The sequence below is a fragment of the Leucopleurus acutus genome (assembly GCF_964270905.1).
Source record: "Leucopleurus acutus genome assembly, chromosome: 18".
Classification (NCBI taxonomy): Eukaryota; Metazoa; Chordata; class Mammalia; order Artiodactyla; family Delphinidae; genus Leucopleurus; species Leucopleurus acutus.
In genome coordinates, this window is record NC_139160.1 from 75,268,811 (window position 1) to 75,286,035 (window position 17,225).

The 17,225-nt window shown below is 38.4% G+C and overlaps 1 protein-coding gene across 1 annotated transcript in view; it reads left to right on the plus strand.

Annotated features, from left to right (window-relative positions):
- The window catches only part of MYO16 (myosin XVI), a gene marked incomplete at its 3' end in the record, with an annotated part of 531,603 nt that overhangs the window by 284,188 nt on the left and 230,190 nt on the right, over positions 1 to 17,225 (plus strand). The window contains exons 16-17 of the mRNA XM_082859271.1: positions 5,049 to 5,166; positions 15,441 to 15,588. Coding sequence (XP_082715397.1) covers positions 5,049 to 5,166; positions 15,441 to 15,588 — 266 coding nt within the window. The remainder of the gene's footprint in view (positions 1 to 5,048; positions 5,167 to 15,440; positions 15,589 to 17,225) is intronic.

Genomic DNA, 17,225 nt, shown 5'->3' on the forward strand with positions numbered 1-17,225 from the left:
ACATCTCCAGGACTTATTTATCTTATAACTGGAAGTTTGTACCTTTTGACTCCTTTCACCCAAATTAAGACTGATTTTAAATTATATGCAGTAACATTTGCTTTTATATGAAGACACCTTATCCTGCTACTTCATAGACCTAAAATACTGTCAGGATTGAATGAGGAACCACAAAGTCCTATTAGCAGCTAAGGGAAAGGTCAAACTTCACACGATAAAACTCAGACATTTGACTCAAGGAGACACCTGCAAGTAGATGGATGTTTTCACACTGTTCTGTTAACAGGTGTTTTCCAGGCCACAGCGGATTAGAAGGAGAAACTGTCTTTTCAGTTCTTCTCTTTACAAAGAATATATAATAAATCAGCTCTACAATGCATGTATGGTATTGTGTGTGTTCATTAATGACTTTAATTCATAGCCATCTATTAAACTCGAGCTATATATTGGGCATGTGCAGAATTCTACAGCACAGCTCAAAGTAATTTAACATTTTGGGTCAACTTGGGAAAAGTAGTGTAAACTCTTTGTTCAGATATTGTAATATGCTTACTAATGACACTTAAGGATTAGAGAATCTATAAAGCAATGCGGTTATAAAGTAGACTCAGGTTACCTAATAAAATAACAGGATCTGCTGGCTTAATTGTAATGACAAGAAACCGTAGTCTCTATGTAAATTATAGACTAAAGCACTCATTTATTAAAACAATGCTTTGAGAAAGAGCAGAGTGTGACTTCTAAAATGCATTCTAGATTACTTTATGTAAATTGGCTTTATGTAAATTGGATTACTTTATGTAAATTGGCTTTATGTAAATTGGGTTACTTTATGTAAATTGGCTTTATGTAGTGAATACATTCTAAGCTGCATTTTTTGGGATAAGATAGATACAACTCTTCCAAATCAATTAGCATCTGGGAATCCATATTATAATGTCAATGCAAATTTCAAGTGAAACTATTCCTAATTCATTTGTTCATTTTACTCCTTTCTCACGGCAAATTAAGGGTGTCATAAATAAGTGATTTCCAGTCTGAGGTTTGAGTATGGCTTAAACTTCATGTCCATCATGCTTTTATCGGTCTCCCTTTAAATGATCATCCACATGCATTTATTCAGTGTACAAGACGTTCTTGAAAATTACCCAGCCACAGTCTTTGCCCAGCATCCAAGTGTGTGTGCTGTGCGGTAATAAAATACACGCATTGGGAAAAGTTATGAACTGACTGCACATCATTATAACATCACAGGTGTTCACTGAAATTATGTCTGTTTAAGAGGTGGGCCAGTACTTTCTGCATGAAAGAAAAATTGTATTTAGGTGAGTAGAAAAGAATATCCTTGATACACAGAGCAACGTAGTAGAAGGCTTTATGTTCAGGGCAAGATGAGAGGAAGTCGTTAGGTGGCCCTGAAAAGAGAGGAGTGAGTGAGCAGAGTTAGATGGTGGAACAACCCCTTGGAGGTACCTCGGGGCAGACACATGCAAGATGCTGCCCCGAGGGGCCACGTGCACAACAGACACATGGTATCTTCCACTGGGAGATGCTGGTTGAGTCTGGACCAAATCATGTTGCCCTACATCTTAGCATAATGTGAGAGAAGAACAGTCATTGAAGGTCATGCTGAGGAGCAGTTTCCAGAGAATAAATAGTAGAAGAACGGTAGCAACATAACAGGAAGGACATATCGGTAGGTCTTCAGCACAGAATCGTGGAGAAACTGAGGCGTAGAGAACATTTTCCTTGTGGTTGACATCGATGGCAGAATTAAAGATTTATAAATTAAAGGTTGTTATCCGGAGTTGGGGTGGGGGGTGGGAAACACAAAGGGAAGGGGTTTGGGAGGAAGCTGGCCATTTCTAAGCTCCATGCTATCACGGTGAGCAGTGTTCTCCACAGAGGGTGCAGAGAGGGAGAGAACGAGATTTAACTGGTATCTGAAGGTGAGCTCCAGAGATGATTTTTGGTAATTTTATGCAGGTAATGCACATATATTTTAAAGGACACACAGCTGTAACTTTTCTGGATTTTAATCTTATACTTCAGTTGTCCGTCTTGAAAGTCTACGTAGGTTTACGTTCTGCCTTCGCGGTGGGCTTCAGAGTGAGCTTTACCCCAGGGGCAGGTGGGTTTGAATCCCATCACTGTAGATACTGCTTTTGTTTCCCTGGACAATTTCAAAACAGCTGAGATCGGTTAAGAGGGTGGTTGTTTGTAGTCGCATTATTTGAATTTCAAACTGTGGAAGCAGGGACTTTCCATGGCAGTAGGTTTATTGGAACATAAAAGTCATGTTTTGGGAAAAAACACAATTGCCTGGGACTTTTCACTAATTCTGGCCCAAATGAGTTTCAACTTTAAGACATTCAGTTCCATTTAAATTAAATAAATGTTTATTGAGTAACTGCTTTCACAGAGTGATGGGGGTCACCTTGATTAAGCCCTTATTTTTTATTGAGGAGGCTACAAGTTTTTACTTTGAGAAAATCCAGCTGACTAACTCCTACCAGGATAAGTGCGCGTAACTTCTAGTGGCAGAACTAAGAAAATTTTATAGAGAAAAAGTCCAATGTAAAATAGGAACAAATCATGCCAATAAAATTTGAAACAGTAAATACTGAGGAAATGTATACTTACTTCCCTTTGCCTATATTTTTATTTAAAGTTTTATTATGGCACAATATTCTCATTATTTTGTTTTAAAGTTGAGCAGCAGGACAGTATTGGTTTTGCATTTTTTCTGTATTTCTCTTAACACATTTGTTTAGCGCCACCTATTGGGCAAATGGATGATTAAAGATTAAAAAAAAAAAAAAAGAACACCTCATTTCAGTTTAATCTTGAATCGTGGACCAGCAGTGCACAATGAAAGAATGCCATGTATTTATATTTGTTCAGTAGTTTTAGGTTTATGCTAATTTTCTGCCTTATATGTCTTTATCATTATTCAGGTACGGTGATTAAACACACCGATTCTGCAAGAGATTGCTCGGGTTTCAATCCCAGCTCCACTATTTATAAGCTCTGAACCTTGGGAAATTTACTTAATCCATCAATTTCCTTTTCTATAAAATGGAGACAGTAGTTGTGAGAATTAAAAGAAGTTATTTATGCATATGCACGCATATACGTTCGTACATATATATGAATGTGTGTGTGCGGTTAGATATAATTTATATATAACTATATATATATAGTGCCTGGCACATAGTAAGTAAAGTATAAATGTTTTCTACTATTATTAACAAAAACAAAACGAATCTTTGCTATTCGTTGAATGCTTACCATGTGCCGGGCGCCAAGCTGAGCGCTTCATACACTGGACTCTGATAGCCACTGAAGGGGTTGTCCTGCTTAGAGTAAAGGAAAGGAGGTGTGGGAATTCATGAAACTTGCTCACGGTGGTAGAACTTGTCATTAGCAGAGCGGGAAAGGGGGGCAGAGCACATGCACCGTGCCGTTCGTCATCCTGGACTTCCTGTCTGGGCGTGGGTCAATCATTATCTTTTATATTCATTTTCTATTATAATAAGAAATTAGTGTGTTATCAGATACAACGCCAACCAACTAGAAGCCAAAATATTTAAAGATGCTATTTTATTCCTTTTTATGAATTTTTAAACAATTGTTTATTGTAATATTATAAAGGTTTAAAATGTGATATAATTACACTACTAATTTTGCTATATATTTATTTCATATTAAGTTGTTGGAAAAGAAGCAAAACATAGGACCTTCATAAATACTGTTTCAAATTATTTTTCAGAAACATTTCTGCCATTACTACTATCAATGCACTATTATGATCTTTAAAAGTAGGTTATCGTAAAGAGACCTAAATCATAGGGTTTCTGTAAAGATTCAGGGTTTCTCTCCAAAAGTTCGAACTTCAGAAACAGACGTTTTAATATATTTCGCTGTTTCCACGATGTCTAGCTCTGTGACTTGTGATTAGAATCAAAGTGTTGTTTTATAATCTTTCAAAATATGAAATACTTCCAGGTGACTTGAATGCCTTAGTAGAGCAGCATCCAGAAAGTTAAAAAACAACAGCAAACTTTTTTTTTCTAATTTAGAATAAAAGTCTCGAAAAATACTATCATCAGAAATTATAAGCCACCACCAAGTGTATCAAGAAGGTATCATAGTGCCCATCTTGTGGTTGATGCAGGAACTACATTTAAGATGTCAGTATCTTGAAAGATACAGAAAAGTACCTTTGAACCTTCCAGATTTTCATACATTTTGGAGAATTGCTTGGCCATCATCATTGTCACAGGCACAATCGGTTGTGAGAAAAAAATGATATTCATCCTATAGTCAATCTTTAAGGAAATACGTGAAGAATTTCAGATGCCAGGGTTGATCCGTGGAGCTGTATTAAGAGCATTTTAAAGCTGCAAGCACGCATCTCTACAAGAGCACCTCGTGATAAGATACACTGGATCCAGTGGCTTCATCTAGAATTCTTATTATGGAGCAAAAACAGGGTATGGGAGGGTTATCGAGGGACTCGGGGTGCAAAAGAGTATGTGGCAAGGTAAATACCGGTTCAGAAGAAGGTTATAAACAAATGTTAACGTGGATTCGTTATTTTTAAAGGAAATTCTGACTATTGCTTATATTAACTCTAATTCCTCCCTCCAAAGCCACAGAAGCACTTCTACTGTTCTATTCAAGTTAAAAAGCCCAAATAGCATGTGCTGGGTTGTGTGTGTGTGTGTGTGTGTGTGTGTGTGTGTGTGTGTGTGTGTGTGTGTGTTACACTGAGAGGCTAGTGAAAAAAAAAGGGAGTCATGTGCTCTGCGCATAATTATCCTGTTACTGTTAGCTACCATTTGAGACGGAGAATGCTAGCAGTTTGCATTTGAGAAAAGAATGACCTTAAAATTGCAATATTGTGTTGTATGAACAATGGAGAACCTCTTAGCTGAGGGAATATTCCTGTCTCTCTGCTATTATTACCCAATTTTATTTAAACAGATGGGTAACTCAATAAATGTTTCCCTTTAAAAAAAATAAACGTTTCCCTTTTGCTACAGGTCATGAGCATCTTAGAAGCCTTTGGACATGCCAAGACCACTCTTAATGACCTGTCCAGCTGCTTCATAAAGTATTTTGAACTACAATTCTGTGAGAGGAAAAAACACTTAACTGGAGGTAAGTGTAAAATTAACAAAGGAGATCTCTGGAGCTACCAGAAGGGGGCAGAGAAACACCAAGCACCGTGGCAACAGTGACTGACTGGTGTGTGTGCGTGTGTGTGTGCGCGCGCGCACCCACATGTGGGTGTATCAGTGTGCACACCCAAGGTGTCAAGTTATGAGTTCTAAAAGTATTGTGAATTGAAAAATATTCTGAAATGCAAGGTGAACCTTTCAAGGCAATTTTTGTGTAAACTGTATAATATGAAACCAAACCGAAAATAGCTGAAATGAATCACACTTGCTGAACACAGAAACAAACTTAAATATCAAAGTAATGTGTAACTTGAGTACATAATTCCTTCTTGCAAGATACGTTGAAACTTATTTTAAATAAAACTGAATCTATTTAAAAATGATTGAATTAAAACAAATCAAAAAATCAAAATGATCACCCAACTAAACCCAAACTGAACTATTTCTTATTTGATTTAAATATTTAATGCATACTTCATGAAAACCCCTTATTTGAAATTCAACTAGTTTAGAATTCACTTGGGATTTTACATCTTTCAAATCAAAACGGATTATCCATGCAAATTAATAACATGAATATAACTGTAGTTAGAATGCCTGAATCTACTTGGAGGAATAGTGTCTTTTCAAAAGTTTTGTAACAGCTGTTAGCACACAAACAATTGTAATTATCTTTGAAAGAGATCAGTTTTATTTGGTGTTTCAAGTTACACTATCTTCCCTTCAGGAAACAAAAGTCACTTTTGACCATAGTTTAGAAACAAATAACCTGTACTTTGCAGTAAGGTATGTCCAAATCCCATTAGTACTAAATGAAATTTGGTAAAAAATATGCATAAAGAGAGTCAGAAAAGATAATTTCCGATGTTGATGTTAGAGGCTTAATTTTGTTTTGTCTCTCACTCCGTGGCTAAGAGCTCTGTTTGAAGATCTACCATTTTAGGAAAACCTCAGGGGAGAAATGTCTTGAGCCTCGAACTCTGGTTTTCACATCTTTGTTTGTAACACCCCAGTGAGACTATGCCTCCAAGTGGAGGGCACAGCCTGGCCACCTCATTTTGTGAGCATAATTTCCCCTGAGCTTTCCGGCACCAAGGGTTGGAGCCATAGCAGCTGGGAGATTCGGGGGTTCTGAAGGTTGCACGTCCGAGCCCCTTGCTACTCCAGGGGGACCTGAAGATAACTAAGGACACTGTGTAATCTGGGAGCTTGTTAGAAATGCAACCTCCTATGCCCCACTGCAGACCTCAGGACTGGGACTTGAACAGTTCCTGGCAATTCCCTGGTGATTCAGACAAACGCTGAAGTTTGAGAGGGACGGTTCTAGCCCAACCCAAGTGAAGCCGGATGCTACGGCTTATGCACAGCTGGCTCTGGGAGATACAGCGTGTTCTTTTATGGAAAAGATGGAATAATTTTATTCATTTATTTTTTTGTGGTTGTAAAGTTTATACTTATTTTTTTAACTTTTTATTTCATATTGGTATGCAGTTGATTAACAACTCTGTAACAACCCAATAGAGAAAAGAATTTGAAAAAGAATAGATACATGTATATGTATAACTGAATCGCTTTGCTGTACACCTGACACTGATACAGCTTGTTCTTGATTCCATAGTCCCTTTACCAAGGCGAAGATAAGTGGCTTCTGACGGTCTTATCCATTCCTAATTTTGTTTACTTTCTCTTCTGGATAGAATTTAACATGTCCTCCTCAGGAGCGTTAATTTAGAAAATAATTGTACGCTGCGTAAAAGCAGGAGGCGACGGCTTACTTGTGGAGCTTCTGTTAATCAGGCAGCCCCACGGAGCTCCATCATAATCAGACCCACAAACTCCTCTCACACAGCCTCTGCAGGCTGCACACTGTGACAGGGTGACAATAAATATTCATTCAGATGAATCTGAGGCACTTCCAGATCCTGAAAAGCCCTCTGGATTGTTAAAGAGCTGTGAGCGTCAGTGTGCTGCCCGCCTGGCACATGACTTCATTTTCAGACGAGGTCATGTGCACAGGTATGGGGGCTTGGGGCTTAGCCATATCTTTTTGTGGGACACGATTCACCCCACGACAGAGAATAAGGAGAGATCTATTGTGTCCGTCTTTACTTTTCAAAATTATTCTCAGTCTAAGCAAACGTATCATCATCACCTCCGAAAACAGGCACTGTTAAAACACTTTAAGAAGCTGTACGTCAATGGGATATATCCTTTTCTGAAAGAAAAATTTTAAAAAGTATCAATATAAATTACTTTACATGTTTTTTAAAGACAGCTGAGTCCTTCAAATTAGTCCTGTGTAAAAGCCTTCTGAATTTTAAGTGTTCACTAAAATAGTAAACCAAATTGGACTAAGGTTTTTACACCTCAAATTAGGTAAAATATATGTAGGTTACAGGTTGATTTCATGCTTCATGGTAGTCTAGATTTTCTTAAATTATCAACATGTAAAATAGTTGTCAGGAGTTTATTGTACAGGGAATGTTATATTACTACTTTTAAGGTTGATAGATGCTGTATATTTCCTTTATCGACATTATTGCTTATACTTTTATAATTTAATGCCAACTCCTTGATCAGGGATGCAACCACCAATTGTAACAAAGAAAATACAAGTCTCAGTTTTATGAAACATCAGCTACAGAAAGTCAGGATTGTTTCTTATTTTGAAGAAAGTTTAATTAACAAAGAACATTCTAACCTAGGCTCTCGGTCCAGGGCTTTTCCTATCTGATTACTCATGTAACAGTGTAATCTTCCTAAGTTCCCCAAGCCCCTGTTTCTAATGTGCTCCCCCGATTCCAGCTCTGTTGACTGTAGACCAAGTCGCCCCCCTTATTTCTTCCCCCGCACTTGTCAAAATCTGAAAGCGCCCTTTCCCATTGGTCTGGTTGTTGTCTGTGACTCCTCTTAGGATACAGGTTTGCTGATGGCAGAGCGCTTGTCTGTCTGGGCGCACAGTAGGCCTGCGTTCAGTATCTGTTGGATTACAGACTGAGGCGTGGCGCTGGGGAGCGATCACAGCGAAGCAGCCATCCTTCAGTTCAGGGAGGGGGCTGTGTAAACGCCTCGGGAACTCATTCATGCCAGCAAAGAACACCTATTATCGAGAGTCTCCAATAGTCAAGGAAAGTTATCAACATTTAACTGTGGATTATTTTGTGTAAATTAGAGCCGATTCTCTTCATACTGAGAGTTTGTGTGTGCTAAGGGTAGAACCATTATCTGCTTCCTGAGTGTGGAGACTGGCAAAACAGAAATGTGCTGAAGGGTCTACAAAGGTTAGGAGGACCCAGAACCCATGTGTGGGAAGGGAAGAATAATTGGCTCCTTGTCTTTTCTGTGTCTTGAAGACACCCAGGCTTATTGAAGTGGAAATTGAAATTTACTAACAGTCAGAGATGTTTCCCAATAAATATGCCAAGGCTGTGTTATCTACTTGGGAAAGTTAAAACTTAGAGTGAACACAAAGAGATGGAAAATATATTAAGATGTTGGCATTTCATTTTTTCAAACCTTAGTTTTAAATAGACAAGCAAATAAATAGTTTTCATTGATGTCATCGTCAACTATCCTTAGTATTATACTCTCGGTTCTTTGAAAAGTTTCAGAATGGCCATCATCAAAAAGTCTATAAATAATAAATGCTGGAGAGGGTGCGGAGAAAAGAGAACCCTCCTGCACTGTTGGTGGGAATGTAAATTGATACAGCCACTATGGAGAACAGTGTGGAGGTTCCTTAAAAAACTAAAAATAGAATTAACATATGATCAAGCAATCCCACTCCTGGGTATGAATCCAGAAAAGAACATTGTTCAAAAGGATACATGCACCCCAATGTTCATTGCAGCACTGTTTACAATAGCCAAGACATGGAAGCAACCTAAATGTTCACAGACAGATGAACGGATAGAGAAGATGTGGTATATATACAATGGAATATTACTCAGCCATAAAAAAAGAAACAGTGCCATTTGCAGCAACATGGATGGACCTAGAGATGATCATACTAAGTGAAGTAAGTCAGACAGAGAAAGACAAATGTCATCATATCCCTTATATGTGGAATCTAAAAAAAATGATACAAATGAACTTATATACAAAGCAGAAATAGACCCACAGACATAAAAAACAAACATGGTTATCAAAGGGGAAGGGGGTGGATAAATTAGGAGTGTGGGATTATCATATACACACTACTGTATATAAAATAGATAACCAACAAGGACCTACTGTATAGCACATGGAATTATACTCAATATTTTGTAATAACCTGTAATAGAAAAGAATCAGAAAAAGACTATATATACATATATATATACAAAACTGAATCACTCTGCTGTACACCTGAAACTAACACAACATTGTAAACCAACTATACTTCGATTAAAAAAAAAGTTTCCAGGAATTCCCCGGCAGTCCAGTGGTCAGGACTCAACACTTTCACTGCCGAGGGCCTGGGTTTGATCCCTGGTTGGGGAAGTGTGATCCCGCAAGCCGTGCGGTATGGTCAAAAAATTTAAAATATATATTTTTTTTATGTGAAAAAAATGAAATAAATTAAAAAGAATATTTCAGCGTGCTTTAATTGATTGCATCTCCTTTGAAGAACAGCATCTTTTAGTGCAAGCAGCCTGGGCTTTGGAGATAAGCCAGTTGGGTTTAAATGTGAAAAGGCCTGCAGCAGGATTTAAATGAGGCAAAGTTGGAAAAACACCTAGCACAGTGCCTGGTACACAGTAGGTACTTTAAATGGTGACTCCTCCTCTTGGGATCCGGGAAGCCTGGGATCTTTGTTTCTTTTGGTCCCCACTAACGGATGGGGAAAGTGAAGTTGAGAGGGACATGTAGATGCCAGTATCAGATTCAGGACCGGGGACCGTACTTTGGGCTCCTGATTGAGGCACCGTTTCACCTGTAACGCCCCCGGCATTACTGATCCTGGAGAGTGAAGTCAAAAGTAGTGCCTGGGGGTGAAAGAGAGACTCTTTGGCTGCAGTAATTAATCAGAAGGGTGCTTTTGGTGATTGCTGGTTGAAGGCATAATGGGCGTTTCTGGGAAGAGATCTTATTAGTCATATACTGATGACCACTTGGGTGGGCAGAGTGAGAGTGGGTGCTGGAAGTTTCTGGAAGCCAGTGGAAGGGCAGCTGGAGCACTTGACCTTCTTGAAGGAGAGGGAGGTTTATGTCTTCCACCTCCTTTCATCTTGAACGAAAATGGGTATAGCTCTATAAAATCCTTTCACTGCATATTATGTTACATATAATCTGCAAACATATATATTTTTTCAGTAGCGAAACTTTTTGGAAGACCTGCTCACATAGATTTCTGGAAAGATGGAGGATCACAGGTATACTTCCAGTCAAGAATATTTCTGACATGAAGTATTTTTTAAAATGTACAAGTCTTCAGAAATCAAGAAATTCGTAGAAACTTTCTGTGCATGGACACTTGCATGAATGAGTCAGAAACATTTTTAACTTCAAAACCTATCACTTTCCTTCCATTATTCCAGTTTCATTTTAAACACAACAGAAAGGCCTGCATTTTCCCCATTCAGAAGAATATTAGAGTCTCCCAGAAATTTGAACTTTTGGTTGTTCTGAATTTTTGGTGGTTTTCTTCCATCTAAAATCTCTTTAAAGATGGACTTCTTAAAAAAAATCCTACTGATCAGAAATTCTTCTAATCCACAGCAATTTTATTCACTGCTGGAGGTGAGCTAACTAGGATGATACTGTTTTTGAAAGATGAAAGGTAGTGAAGTCACTCTATGATGTGGAATTCGATTAGTTCTGAATACTGCTTTAAATTAAGCTTGTGTGTTGGCTTGAACAAGTGGGCATAAGGTCAGTCTTTTCTCCGAGTATAGAAGCTTGATGGTCAGAAGGTCACCACTTGGCCCTCCATTTTCACCTGATATTCCGTTAGTTGGTGACCAGAAGATAACAGTGGGGACAGCTATGACAGTTTATTTCCTATGTGTACAGATTTTTAGAAATATTCTCTTGAGCAGTTAATTACTTCAGGGTTAATATTATCCATAACAAATGGAACATGTTTTCAGCATTTTGCTTAAGAAGGAAAAAGTAGGAAAGAAAATTGAATAATTAAGACCTCAATTTGAAATTACCTCCTGATTAAATACTCATGGAGAAATGGAAAAGAAACCACACCACCTCATTCTAATTTTGCCATCACCTTCGGGCTTTAATGCCACTAATTGAAGGGGTATTTTGAAAGAGTCCTTCTTTATGCACTTCTGATAACTTCTCTAGAAGGTGTCTAATGAGACAACTTTTCTTAATAAGGTTTATTAATTTTGAGATTTTTTTTTAAGCACTGATCACCATTCTGACTGACTAAATTGACCACTTACAAAATTTATAGGAATAAAGCGCTGCGATAGTGGTTCCATTTGTTCAAATAGATTTGCTATGTAAAAGCCAAATTGGGAGACCTCACATTTTTGGCTTTCAGAGGCTGGACTCTGGAATGATTAACAGTAGACTCATTACACAAAATTTGGTTTATAGTTCAAATGGAGGGAAAAATTAAATACATTTTCCTTCCTGAAACTGCTATTTTTTTGATCCCCAAAATTATCGACCATGAATTCTTACTTCAAAGTGGAAAACTATAGTAATTCGCAGTTGCGTTTAAAATTCACGTACAGAGCTGTTTACTGACCATTCGTAGTGATAAGAATAAACCTAAGCTCAAATACAAAGAATACTCCAGAAACAGTAGGCTTTTCAGCATGCCAAATGTATGGTCCTAAGTTCTGATTAACATTAGGTTCTGAATTTCCAGTCCTATCTTTGAAGCAAAACTGGGATTGTGATTCCCAAATCGCATACTTTCGTCATTTCTCACGTACTGTGAACGAAATTTCAACATGTATTGACGATGTGGGTTATTTTTTCTTTTTCTTTGGTAATGTTTAAAGGCAGAGGAGCAAATAGTGAATCCTTGATATGAGGCCTCCTAATACGTGTGAGGTCACAATAAACCAGGAAGATGACTGGACGCTATTCACATTGTGCCTGCATTACTTACAGACACATTACTTATTTCCTCCCTGACTAGAATGTAAACTTTATTGTTGAAGGACCAGTATCATCATCTATCACTGCACTACAAACCACGATTTAGCTCCCTCTTATAATTCCAGTATATTAGGTCTTGAAACCTTTACCATTCTGTATATTAAATTGTATCTTCATGAATTCACATAGTATTTGCCTTTGCTGCAGTGAGTTTCTTCCAGTGTTTCCAGCAGTGAGAGACCATTGTCTGTATCTCTTGTCCTAATAGTGCAGCTATAAAAACCTTCTGAGCTGTTTGACAGTAATACTTGCTGACGTCTACAGCAGAGCATTTAAAATCAATGTCTACTGATATATACCCGAGCAATATGTACCTGCAAATTTTGAGACATTAATCAAGAAAATTCTAATACTTATTTTGGTGGCTTTGTTATAGGCAAGGACATGTCTTGTTTCAGATTATATTTGTGCACAAAAGTATACGTTGGGTCAGGAACAAGGTAAGAATGTCCCCTCTCACCACTCTCTTTCAACATCATACTGGAAATCCTAGCTAATGTAATAAGAAAAAGAAAAAACAAAGGTACACATATTGGGAAGGAAGAAATCAAGCTGTCTTTGTTGATCTGATTTTAGAAATCCAAAAGAATCATCAGCGACAACAACAAAAAACTCCTGGAACTAATTAGTGATTGTAGCAAAGTTTCAGCGTATAAGGTTAATATACAAAAGTCAATCGCTTTCCTATATATCATCAATGAACAACTGGAATTTGAAATTAAAAACACAGCACCGTTTCCATTAGCACCAAAACAAAAATACTTAAGTATAAATTTAGCAACATATGCACATGATCCTCATAAGGAAAACTACAAAACATTGACGAAAGAAAGCAAAGAAGATCTGAATGGTGAGACACTCAATGTTCAACGGATAGGAAGGCTAGGAAGACTCAGAAGGCTATGAAGACTCAGTATTGTTAAGATGTCCGTTCTTCCCAATTTGATCTACAGATTCAGTACAATTCCAATAAAAATCCCTGAGTGACTTTATGGATATTGACAGGAGGTTCGTATGGAGAGTTAAAAGTTCCAAAAGAGCCAGCACAACACTGAAAACGAAGGACAACTTTGGAGGACTGGCCCTACCCAACTTTAAGACTTACTGTAAAGCTACAGTAATCAAGACAGTGATTCAGTAGCACTGGTGAAAAAATAGACAAATAGGTCAATGGAACACCAATAGAGAGCCCAGAAATAGACCCACATAAACATAGTCAACTAATCATTGACAGAGGAGCAAAGGCAATTCAATAAAGGATAGTCTTTTCCACTCATTTTGCTGGGAAAACAGAATATCCACAGGCAAAAAAACCCACGCATGTAGCACGAAGATATCATGAAAAATAGCTCAGTTAGATCATAAATCTAAATGTAAAAACAAAACTGTAAAACTTTTAAAAGAGAATAGAGGAGAAATTTTATGTGACTGTGGGTTTGGCAATGACTTTTTTTTTTTAAAAAAATTTATTTATTTTATTCTTGGCTGCGTTGGGTCTCCGTTGCTGTGCGCGGGCTTTCTGTAGTTGGGGCGAGCAGGGGCTACTTTTTGTTGTGGTGCGCGGGCTTCTCACTGCGGTGGCTTCTCTTGCTGCGGAGCACGGGCTCTAGGCACGCGGGCTTCAGTAGTTGTGGCTCGCGGCTCAGTAGTTGTGGCTCACGGGCTCTAGAGCACAGGCTCCGTAGTTGCGGCGCACGGGCTTAGTTGCCCCCGTGGCAGGTGGGATCTTTCCGGACCAGGGCTCGAACCCCTGTCCCCTGTATTGGCAGGCGGATTCTTAACCACTGCGCCACCAGGGAAGCCCGGCAATAGCTTTTCAGGTGCAACACTAAAAGCACAATCCATGAAAGGAATAATTGATAATCTAAACTTCATTAAAATTCAAAATTTCTGTTCTGTGAAAGACACTGTGAAGAGAATGAAATGATGAGCCATAGGCTGGGAGAAAATATTTGCAAAAGACGTATTTGATAAAAAATTGTCTAAAATATATGGAGAACTCTTAATACACAACAGTAAGAAAACAACTCAGTTTTAAACATGGGCAAAATATCTGCACGGACATCTCACCAAAGAAGACAGACAAATGGAAATGAGCACGTGAGAAGATGGTCCACGTTATACGTCATCTAGGAAATGCAGATTAAAGCAAGGATGAAATACCACTGCACGCCTGTTAGAATGGCTAAAATCCAAAACACAGCAGTACCAAGTGCTGGCAAGGATCTGGAGCAACAGGAACTCTGATTGGTGCAGCTGCTTTGGAAGATAGTTTGGCAGCATCTTACAAAGCTGATCATAGCCTTGCCATACGATCTGGGAATCACATTCCTTGACGTTTACTCAACTGAGTTGAAAACCACATCTGCACGTAATGTAGACATAAATGTTTATAGCAGCTTTATTCATAATTGCAAAAACAAGAAGCAACCAAGGTGTTTTTTAATAGCTGAATGGATAAACAAACTGTAGTATATTCATGCAATGCAATAGTATTCACTAATAAAAAATGGGCTCTAAAGCCATGAAAAGACCAAAAAGCAACTTTAAATACATATTATTAAGTGAAGGAAACCAATCTGAAAGGGGCACATACTGTGTGATTCCAGCTATATGACGTTCAGGAAAAGGCAAAACTATGGAGACAGTAAAAAGATCATTGGTTACCAGGGGTTGGGGGCGAGGGAGGGGTGAGTAGGTGGTTCACTGATTTTTAGGGCAGACTACTCTGTACGGTACTGTAATGGTGCACACATGACATGCAAATTTCTCAAACCCCATAGAACTGTACAACACCAAGAGCAAACGCCAGTGTAGACTACGGACTTTAGTTAATAATAGTGTATCAATATTGGTTCATTCATTTTAACATAGGTACCACTCTAGTGCAAGATGTTAATAATAGTGTAAACAGCGTGTGAGGGAGGGGAGAGAGAGGGTATGTTGGAACTCAGTACTTTCTGCTTAATTTTTCTGGACTTAAAAAAAATTTCTCTAAAAATAAAGTCTGTTATTTTGTTTTTAAAAGGTCTGTGCTTGGAAAGAAGCGGCATTATTATTTCTTCTGATTAATCTGTGTCAATTTATGGAAATGAAACTAATAATGCCATTTGACAGAATCCCTTTTCTTTTCTTAACCAGCCAGAATTTATACATATATGCTAGAGAAATCCAGACTTGTTTCACAACCTCTTGGCCAGAGCAATTTTCTCATCTTCTCCTTGTTGATGGATGGGTTATCTGCTGAAGAGAAGTATGGACTCCACCTTAACAATTTATGTGCCCATCGGTAAGTGATTATACATTTTCAGCCTGGTAGTTCTGCCTTCAAATTGTGGTTGCATTTTAGCGGTCTTAAATTTTCTTCTTATTTTTCAGAGAAGAAATGGTGACTTCTTTTAGGAGAATAGTTGGATATACTATTAGATTAGAACTATCTGTATAACAGGGCTGTTACCGTTTATTGAGTGTTTAGGTGAAGTTTTGTGTACGTGTATTAACTTGTGTTTCTATTTTCCTAGTTTTCAGATCAGAATAAAAAATTAGCGCACATATAAACTTTTATATTCCTTTGCCGTATTTTGGATATAACATTAGCTATGCATTCCTAATTTTCAGTAGTCTTTTGAAATAATGGGACATAATATTTGAGCAATTATGATTCATTAGTAACAGATGAGGTTACATAATGGCTTCAGATGAACAATACACATAAACTGGGGGGCTGATTTTCTGCGATGGAGGAGGAAAGTGTTTGTTAAAATGAGGATGCCTTGGTCACAGGAGGGCCACGGAGGGGAGAATTCTTAAGACAGTGAGCTGACGGGTGTCTTTGCAATGTGTGCATGTCCGCCGACTGCCTGATCCGGTGTGTCTTCCCACAAGGACTGGTGCAGATTTGGATAGGATGGGAGCGAGCCAATATGGAGAGTAAACCCCATTCAGAGGAGAAGTGGGTGAGAGATAGGACAGAGAGGGAGCTGGGTGTGCGGGTCCAAACACAGCAGTGAATTCCTGGCAAAGCAGGGAGGAGCTGGACTCTGAGAGAGACGTGGATTTACTTCAGATATCTATTGACACCTGGTTTATTGTTTCCTGATTGTTTGTTATTGGATTCGAGAAGAATGGTGTGAGTGGTCATGATTTTATGAGAACTTTTGTGAGAGAAAATAAAGGATGCTTGGGGAGGCGGATCATGGCCTGAGGACCAATCATGTTGTTTGAGAGTTGAAGGTGGAGAGCTGATTGGACAAGTAGGTGGAGATGTCAAATGCAAGCTGAGAGACGGGGGATTTTCCAGGGACGATGGGGGTCTTAATGGAGTGGAACCCCTAGACCTGTCCGAGAAGGGACAGAACAATATCTGTGGTCGCCATTGTCTGGGTTGGCGGGGGGTGAATGATGTGGGGCGTGGGACCGGGGGAGGGGAATGAATTGGCCGTATTCGAAGTCACTGTTACATGATTTACAGCTCTTATTCAGTTTCTTTGAAAATACTACATCCAGCAGTATAGATACACTTTATCATGTCAAACAGGAGACATGAGGTAAGAAGGCCTCATCAAAATTGTTTTTTATTCAAAGTAAGAGACTATTTGGAGATTTACTGTCCCCCCAAAACAACAGAATTCAGAAGAAGAAAACACCGATATCAAAGCATGATTGCCCAGACGAAAGTGATTTAAAAATAGAAATTCTAAGCTACCAGAGCATTAGAAATGTTTTTTTTTTTAATCCCTTCATTTCATGAAGGAGAAAATCAAACCCAGAACCATAAGGAGGTCTATACCGAAGTGAACATATTATATACAACAGCAGTATTGAGAAACCCCATTACTTGGAATTCATTTTTTGTTTTTCTACATCGCACATATCTAATGGGAAGAAAAGCCTCAGATTGGGGACCGTGGGGTAGGTAGGTGTTCA